The following is an 8,997-nucleotide window of genomic DNA, read 5'->3' as shown; positions in this document are numbered from 1 at the left end:
AATTCTTAAAATTATGGACCAAGATTAATATTTTATACTGGAAGAGGACATTTGTGCACTGATTTGGTCGCTTGTAGGACTTTCATGTTTAATGCTAATGTTTACAACATTTGACCAGTAACAAATGATTATTACTTTAATTACATTATGGGTATAATTACCATGGGATATCTTTTAAACATTGAAAGAAGCTTTCATAGTTTGTTAAATTTTATTTCTTATGAGAACAGTAGCAAAGTTCAAGTTACCTCAGTTTTATTGAAGTATTTTGACAAACTATGATTATCATGATAACTTGTTTGTAAGAGAGACAATTCTCATTTGCATTTCCATAACAGAACTACAAACTATATCCACAAGAACAAAATTGTCCAAACTTTGTCCACTTGACATCTTAATGAGGCTCATCACTGCATTACATGCCAAAATAGAAATTTTATTGATCCCCTTCCAAGATGCAGTGAAATATGCATTTGGTGGTTGTTAAAACATTAATAAAAATTGTCTGCTAGTAAGATAGAACATTAAAAATACATCACAGAAATATAAAAATATACCAAAGACAGGAGAGAGAAAGATAAAAGATGAAAGAAGTTCAGATTAAAAAAAAAAAAAAAAAAAAAAGTTAAAAACTTTTTTTTTCCTTTAAAAATGGCCACAGTGGAAATGACAGCTGAACTACTTCCGATTAGCTGAGGCTGTTCCGATGACGCAGTCGTTCACCTGCAACACAGTAAATGTGAGTTATACACAGCGTTGAAGATTAGGAGACTTTCATGAACTAAAAACATTGATGTGATCACACGAGATCACTCACCTTGCTGGCGAAGCGCAGAGAATTCAGCGACTCACTGAAGCTCTCTTCCTCAGGTGCTATATTCACAAACATCAAACTGTACAGAGGAAAAGAAATGAGTAACGTGTTCCTTAAAAACACAAGAACTATATTCTGCAACGCCCTAAAAGAAAATATCATCTCAGGCTATAAAACAAACATGTACTTGAGCATTACACTTACGTTTTGCTGTTGCCTCCGAGGCAGTTCTGCAGAAGGTATGTGAGCTTTGAGTTACGGTAGGGAATAAAGTTCTCCTGTAGATGTTCAGAAGGAAAATGAATGTGAGAAATCATAGCACAGCAAGTCATATGTTGTCTTCAGTTATATATAGCTCACTACTTATAATTCATAATGTACCAAGAAATCTAGAAGACTGTAATTTTGGTTTTGAAAAACTATGATACTGAGAGTGATATATTCCTCCATGAACTCAAAATTGGTTTCACATAGTTAGTTAAAACACCTTGTTGGCCAAAGCGGCGATCACAATTCCCAGGTTGGTGAGGGAAGAGTTGATGGCGGTCATCTCCTTGAATCGCTCTCCTTGAGACTGACTCTTCTGCACTCTCTCACTACCGGCCAAATCCACCAGACACAGCACGGCTGGAACACAATCAATACACAATTAAAGTCAGGCAACAATATCAAATATAACTATGGACAAACTCAATATGAAGACCAGAGCTGTCAAAATGGCTGAAAAACTAAATTGGAATTTTGCACTTAAATATTATCAATATACGAATTATATTAGAATTTAAAAGGCATCATTTTAATTAGGGGGGGGGGGGGGGGGAGATTTTGGCTTCTATCTTGAGGCCACAAGAGAGCGCATTGAGCAAAATATTATTAATGCACCTTTATAAAAGAAAGAAAATAACACGATTATCTGTGAAAAAAAAACGCATGTTTATAAATGAAATATAATTAAGCTACTTAATTAGCCTATGAACAAAACAGCATCATGTATGCATAGTTTAATACAAATGGACGAAAGCAAATCGGAGTACTTTTTTTCATTTAAAAACAAAAAGACCATGGCTCTCTTATGCGAGACGCGAGTGCAACGGTGATAGATGTGCCTCTAGAACAGTGGTTTTCAAACCGGTCCTGTGAGCACCCCGAACAATGCACATTTTCTGTGTCTCCCTCATCCAACACACCTGATTCAACTCATCAGCTCATTAGTAGAGACTGCAAGACCTGAAATGGGTGTGTCAGATATGAGAGACCTACAAAATGTGGTTTGGACTGATTTGAAAACCACTGCTCTAGAACATGAAGTACCCCCAGCACTGCACATTTTGTATGTCTCCCTATCTGACACACCCACTTCAGGTCTTGCTGTCTCCACTAATGAACTGATGAGTTGAATCAGGTGTGATAGATGAGGGAGACATACAAAATCTGCAGGGCTGGGGTACTCCAGGACAGGTTTGAGAACCACTGCTCTAGATGCGCAAAATATGTATTCAGTCTGAACGGCTTGGTTTCAGTTTCGACGTAAACAACATCACCTCCGCAATGATGTTCTCTTTTTGAATTCAACTGGATAGGCTAACAAAAACATTAAAAAACAATGACACTTACATCGTCATTGCATTTCATGCACCACTGACGAGGCTGCTTGGCTCACATAGAATTTGTATGCAATGTTTTTGCATTCAAATGTGGATTTTTATTTTAAATTCGACGAATATTCGAAATGCAAATTGACAGCCCTAATAAAAACTACTCTTATTTGGACCTCCATTCCCCTTAATGAAGTGCAGCTTATCTATTAAATCAAGGTACTGTGTGATTCTTACACTTGCACTTGGTGTCTCGATCAGAGTTCTGCCCCTCTATGTCTAGCTGGAACACAGAGTGAGAACGTGAAGAGTGATCGTTCATGCCTGTGCGGGCTGTGGACCGGTTCTGGTTTGCCAGCATGATCAAGTTTTGCACCTGAGACATGAGGAAAGAAAAACACATTAATAAACTGCACACTCAAGTAGTGTTATCTTAATATCACTGTGCGATAATGTGATATATAAATGAGCAGTACCTCATCTTCATTGTTGACCTTTTGGTAAGTCAGGTTGGTAACAGTGATCTCATTGTTGGAAACTTTCCTGATCTCATGCTCAGGTCTCTTGTTTGGTTTTCCCGTGTAGAGAAGATCTCGAAGAGTCTCATTGTAGATCTCCACAAAGCTGGCAGTGAAGGTGTACTAAAAATACCAACACAGAAACAGTCTATTCATAAACAAACCATGAGGAGGCCAAACAATACCACTCAGTGTATGCCCTGGAGGAAAAAAAAAAAAAAAAAACTTCTATGTTGCCCTTACCTGCCACCCTTGCTCTTGGAGTGCTTTGGCAGATTTGAAGATCTGCTGGACAGCACGTGGAATGACCCCCCACAAGTCCTCCAGATCGCCCCCCTCCATAGTAAAGGTCTTCCCGCTGCCGGTTTGGCCATAAGCAAAGCAACAAACGTTGTACCCATCCAGAGCAGACTGCACCAGCAGGGAGATCTCTTCAAAAACCTCACGCTGAGAGTCACGCGGCCCAAAAACACGGTCGAAGCTGAAGTTATAGCTCTTCTGAGTGTCAGCCGTGCGGCCTGTGTGCGACTGAGGAAGAGAAGAGGGAATTTGAAAAAGAATGTGACCAACAGTCCAAGTTATACTAAATTTAGTCTCAGCCTCAGATTTATCAGTTGCATGCTGGTATGTTATTGTAGTGACCTCAACTTCACAGTTACATGCCCTAAACTTCAACTGCTTTACATGTAGAGGTCGACTGATAGTGGATTTTACCGATACCGATAGCTAGGTTGGACCACACTGGCCGATACCGATTAATCAACTGATAGTTTTCAAAATGGATACTGAAAGAGAGCTAGTGCTTTACTATGAGTAACAGTACCAAACCATACTTTGTAAATGAATAAAAATATTATTATTTACTATATTGATCATTAAAGTTATTTCATAGTTTGCTAATGTTAAAAGAAGAAACTTTAAAATTTAAAAACTTAGCCTATTAGTAGCTAATAGTGAATGTTGAAATGAACACTCTAACAAGTTACAATACTTCTACAGTTTTCATTAATGTTATGAATGGACTCTTATTGTTAAGTGTTACCATTTAATTTCAACAGTCATGCTTAAAGATGGCCATCTTTAAATATCTACACAAGGCCATAGCATTAAAATTACATACATATGGATATTGTATGTGTACTCACACACTTTATTTGCTTCTATTTTTTAACACTTCATAATTATCTAATCAAAAAAAAAAAAAAGTTAAGTCACACATCGGGCAAAAGCACAGCGCTGCGTCTAGAACTCAGAGGTATCACACACACACACCAGACACTTTGCGTTCAAATCAAGTGGCGGTCTAAAACAATTTATTTAATCACCAAACGGACATAAGTTTGCTTCAAGAATGAACAATGTGGCATAAATGTGTTTGAAGTTCGGTGTTTAAAAAAAACAGAGCAAGCGGAAAGAGAGAGCGCGATCTGTATTACAGCTCTCTATATGAAGCAGATAGACTTTATTAGAGCCACAGAAAGACAAACGTTTTGCTGAAAAATGCACAATACATAATTTATAACCTAGGGTGAAGTCATTATGTACATTCACAACGATTTGGGACAAATATAATGTAATTTAATAGAAAACAATGTGAATGGCGCTCTGTTCCACGGCAGGCTTTTCTGTCGGCTGTATTTAAATGCGAGTCTAGAGTTTCCCGCTCTGTGCAGCGCGCAGTGTCAGGTGTCAAAATAAGTAACACGTGCTGTCAGTGATTTCCACCTCTAGAGGCCGCTCTCGTACTGTATAATGCCAGCGGACCCTTCTCAGCCACTCCAGCAATGGTTGCAAACCGGAAAACTATCGGCATGGATTTTTGCCGATAACCGATAGTTGTGGCAATCAACTATCGGTGCCGATTAATCGGTCGACCTCTATTTACATGTCAGTCAGACAGTCTCAGGCGCTCCTTGGACAATGAAAGCTGTGATTAGGTCCAGGCCTTCTGTCCTCAGTCTGGCTACACAAGACAATACCAAACTTAACATCCATAAGACCAGAAGCATGATGGGAAGCATTTACCTCTTCTGTTTTGGCAAGTGTAAGAGCCTTGTTGTCATGGGCCGGCAGCTGGATGTGCAGAATATCAGACTGATTGCCAGTCAGCAGTGGGCGGACCCTACAAAACACTCGGATGTTGCCCTAAAAAGAGGGTAGGGATTAATTAATGCATATTTGAACATAAATGACTGAATACATAAATACATAAGAGGGATTTTGGACAATCTCACTTTAAGAAAAGTTACCCAACATAATGTGACAAACAGACACCAAGCAACCAACAGACTGCATTATTGCTCGATTCAGTCAAAAATGGTTATGATTTATCACTTCATGGTGTCACACACCAAATAAACAATATAGCTTTATATTCTCCAAACAAATCTATGAAAGCTCACTTTGAGCTCTTGAATAGTGTTGTGGAGCTTCCTTCGCTCCATTTCTCCAAGGTGGAGCTCTTCTCTTTGACGGGCCACCGTTTCCTCAAGGTTCCTGACCAGTTCTTGGCTCTCCTTCAAACTGTCCTGACACTGCCTCAGTGTAGAGGTCTGAATGGCGAGCTGAGTCTGAGAACACAGAAAGAGTTTGACAATCAGATTACACAAAGCGGATGTTAAGTGTAAATGTGGCTGTATGAATGTTTACCTGTATTTTGCGGAGCTCAGACTCCAAGTGATCCCTGAGTCCTTCCAAAACCTTATGCTCCTCGCTAAGCTTGCTGAGGTCTTTCTTAAGACCATCTCTTTCTGTAGAGGTTTGTGCCAGGTCATCTTTCACATTAGCCAGCTTTTCCAGCTCCTCTTCACAATCCCTACAACAGAATCAGGAATTTTCTCAGACAAATAAATAAAAGACCACCAGGTTCTGATTCATTATGGAGTTATTTTTAACATGATTACCTGAGACGCTTTTTGAGACCTTTGTTCTCGTCTTCGATTTCAGCTTTATGCTTTTGGGCTTTGGTTATAGAGTCCTTCAGATGATCATTTTCCAGATTTACAGATTTCATTTTGCTCTGGTAATTATGGACTTTGGCCTCCATGTCACTCACTTTGCCCTTCAGGTCCCATCCTGGCCTCCGTGACAAACCTAAACCTGCAGCTGCTGAAAGTGGATAAATTAGCCATTAGTCATCTATTTTATTATACTGTATTATATTACTTGCAGACCAAAATGTTTGACCCACATATGCATGTATGTTTTACCTTTAGGGACTGCTGCAACAGGTTTTCTCTGGTCACCTTGATGCAAAGACAAAGTTGATGTTAAGTTGGCATATTCACATTTTGCATTTACTGTGGTTATCATATTGATGTTGCTCATTGATATTTGCAGATTGAACATTTACAGATAAATAAATTATTTTAACCCACAGTTTGTGTTAATGACCTGATTTTAGTAGTGTTAAGTGAGGTTTTTTGTGTTTATGATCAGTTAAAGCATGTGTTTTGCAATACCTCTTGCGGGGGCAACGGCCACTGTTGCAGCTCCAGTTGGACGAAGAGCTCTGACTGAAAAAGAAAAGAGACAACATGAAGACCTCATCCGCTATTTTAGTCAAATGGCCTCCAAAAAACTAAATCAAGATGTTAAATTTCAGTATAACTTACCAGGAGCTTTGACTGCCACAGGACGTCTTGGGGGCACAACACTAGCCGCAGGTCTGAACCTCTGAGGCGGTTCTGTATCTATCTTGCGCATTTTTTTCTGGAGAAAATTGGGGATGTTTTTCCATTAAATATATTCTAAATAATCCAAAAATGATAATCTGTGATAAAAGCATAAGGAAAATAAATCTGAACAGACTAAAAACACACCTGCGCAGGCTGCTGTTGCTCCCCATCCGTACTGTTGGTGTGAGCCCGTTTCCCAGACATAACAGGGAGACGGGATGATGTATTCTGCAGAGGAACCAAGAGAAAAACATGAACAGACTTTCAAAAGGTAGAGCTAATGAGAGATGTGCAATCCAAAACAAAGCAGTTGTAGTTTAAGAACAATGCATTCAGCACTCAAACTAAATCGCTGATAAGGTGCATAATATTTTGTACTGTACTGAACAGCAATAACAAGTAGTTGGAGCTGCATATTATGCATGCTTGCACGTGGATATTAACTTGTTTATTTGAAAACATTTATTTTTCTCGTCGTCTTGGCCTTCCGTCCACAGAGATGGTGTTTTTTGTCAAGGAAAACTGAGCTTTTTGAAAACTCTCCAAAGTTGATAAATTTGGAAACACAGTTTTCGAGTTGTGGTGTGAATGGATTAAAACGCGGGTATTTGAAAACGATAACGCATGTTTAGTCATGTGATGCATATTGTACCAATCGATATATACAGCGGTGGCCAAAATTATTAGAACACTATTTTTCACCGGCTAAAAATGGTTTGCTATACATTTCCAAACATTCATTTTGCCATTAATTGTAATAATCCAGTGAGATTTTTGTCTGACAACAGCCAGTGCTCCACACAGAGATCTGAACTGATCTGATCATCCTCCAGTCTGTCTGGAATGACATGAAACAGAACAAACTAAGACTAAATCCAGAACCTACCTGCAAAGCTAGGGCAAAAGGTGCTTTAAATGCAAAGGATGGTCACAACAAATGTTGATTTAATTTAGTTAATACAAGTTACTTGATAAAGAAAATCTATTTATGACATTATGTTTGACAGCATACTCATTTTACAGCATGTTTACACAAGTGCCTAAAACTTTTCACAGTACTGTAGCTTTGCAGGTAGGTTTCGTGAAGCATCTTGGAGACGTTGCCACAGTTCTTCTGGATTTAGTCTCAGTTTGTTCTGTTTCTTCATGTCATTCCAGACAGACTGAATGATGATCAGATCAGATCTCTGTGTGGAGCACCGGCTGTTGTCAGACTCCTTGTGCAAACAAAAATCTGACAGAATTATTACAATTAATGGCAAAATGAATGTTTGGAAATGTAAACTGATGCAAAAAATAGAAATAACTGAGTTAAAACCATTTTTAGCTGCTGAAAATACTAACGTTAGTGTTCTAATAATTTTGGCCACCACTGTATGTTTATATTGGTATCGTGCCTGTTAACGTTATATACTATTCATGTTACATTGTACACTCTTCATATTACAGTATTGCAAAGATGACAGGACGTTTACTCACAATAGTAACGTTATTCCTGAGGCAAAACATGAAGGCAGTTGTGTTTTAGAGATCAAACATATAACGTTAATAGGTGAGTGAGCGCGATCTGGAAGCGTCAGTGAATAATGAGATATTAGAATTGCATGTCTATTTTGTCTGTTTCACCTCAGTGAGCTTTTATAAGGTTTTACACCTGCACAGTAAGGCGAATTTAACGTTTTCCGACGTTTCAGTGTGGATGAGAAACTTGGAAAATGCTTGAAAAAGCTAGCGTGGACGGAGAGAAAAACAAAAACGCCGTTTTCAAATGTATCAGGATTAATATAGACGTCGCCTTCATATCCAATGCATTTCCAAATGTTTATAATCTTACCTCTTTGTTCATGGATCCTGTGTAATTCTTCTTTAGGTCAAGTCCGAAAAAACACAACATTTAAAAAGAGTTGATTAACGTCATTTAGTCAAATACGTTTGCCCATCAAGCGCATATTTAAATTAATAAACTGAAAATTACCAATAAACACATGTAACGTGTATTAACGAAAACAAACAGTTGCTGAAATATATCGCTGCTTAGCCGACGTCAATCGCGTAACTTTACAAAACAAACGTACAAATCCATACAATACGCTTTCTATTAACATCAAGAAATAAAGCATAACTTATCATACTTACAGTTGATGTATATAAATACACACAAAACAACAAACTTTTTACACAAGGACCTGAGAATTACACTTACAGAAAAACACACCCAGCGAAAAAATCTCTCACAGCCGTTTGAATTTCAAATTGAAATTCTGCTTGTTGTCGCTTTACCCGCTGATCTCTCATTGGTCGGTTCGGAACCAATCAATGCAAAGCATCCAATAACTCCCGCCCCAAATGGGCGGGGAAACAGGTCCTTTGGCACCAACCCACTAAAAGTCCAG

At 38.5% G+C, this 8,997-nt stretch overlaps 1 protein-coding gene across 5 annotated transcripts; it reads right to left on the bottom strand.

Moving 5' to 3' along the window:
• Positions 1 to 221: 221 nt before the first annotated feature.
• kifc1 (kinesin family member C1) lies at positions 222 to 8,899 on the bottom strand. 5 transcript variants are annotated; one of them, XM_058754815.1, is made up of 17 exons: positions 8,741 to 8,838; positions 8,439 to 8,465; positions 6,749 to 6,832; positions 6,542 to 6,638; positions 6,389 to 6,442; positions 6,137 to 6,172; positions 5,831 to 6,032; positions 5,577 to 5,742; positions 5,330 to 5,497; positions 4,953 to 5,072; positions 3,171 to 3,455; positions 2,886 to 3,050; positions 2,647 to 2,785; positions 1,302 to 1,441; positions 1,019 to 1,092; positions 818 to 893; positions 222 to 723 (listed from the first exon to the last, which is right to left on the bottom strand). In XM_058754815.1, the coding sequence occupies exons 2-17, from the start codon at positions 8,448 to 8,450 to the stop codon at positions 679 to 681; spliced, it is 1,863 nt and encodes a 620-aa protein (XP_058610798.1). In that variant the 5' UTR covers positions 8,451 to 8,465; positions 8,741 to 8,838; the 3' UTR covers positions 222 to 678. The 5 variants fall into 5 exon arrangements, with proteins under 5 accessions (XP_058610798.1, XP_058610797.1, XP_058610796.1 ...); XM_058754814.1 differs by having other exon boundaries at positions 224 to 723; positions 5,831 to 6,035; positions 8,808 to 8,878; XM_058754813.1 differs by having other exon boundaries at positions 224 to 723; positions 5,831 to 6,035; positions 8,439 to 8,468; positions 8,741 to 8,839.
• Between the last annotated feature and the right edge of the window lie 98 nt (positions 8,900 to 8,997).

Source organism: Onychostoma macrolepis, chromosome 19 (genome assembly GCF_012432095.1).
Source record: "Onychostoma macrolepis isolate SWU-2019 chromosome 19, ASM1243209v1, whole genome shotgun sequence".
NCBI classification, from domain to species: domain Eukaryota; kingdom Metazoa; phylum Chordata; class Actinopteri; order Cypriniformes; family Cyprinidae; genus Onychostoma; species Onychostoma macrolepis.
This window is presented reverse-complemented; position numbering and strand designations above follow the sequence as displayed.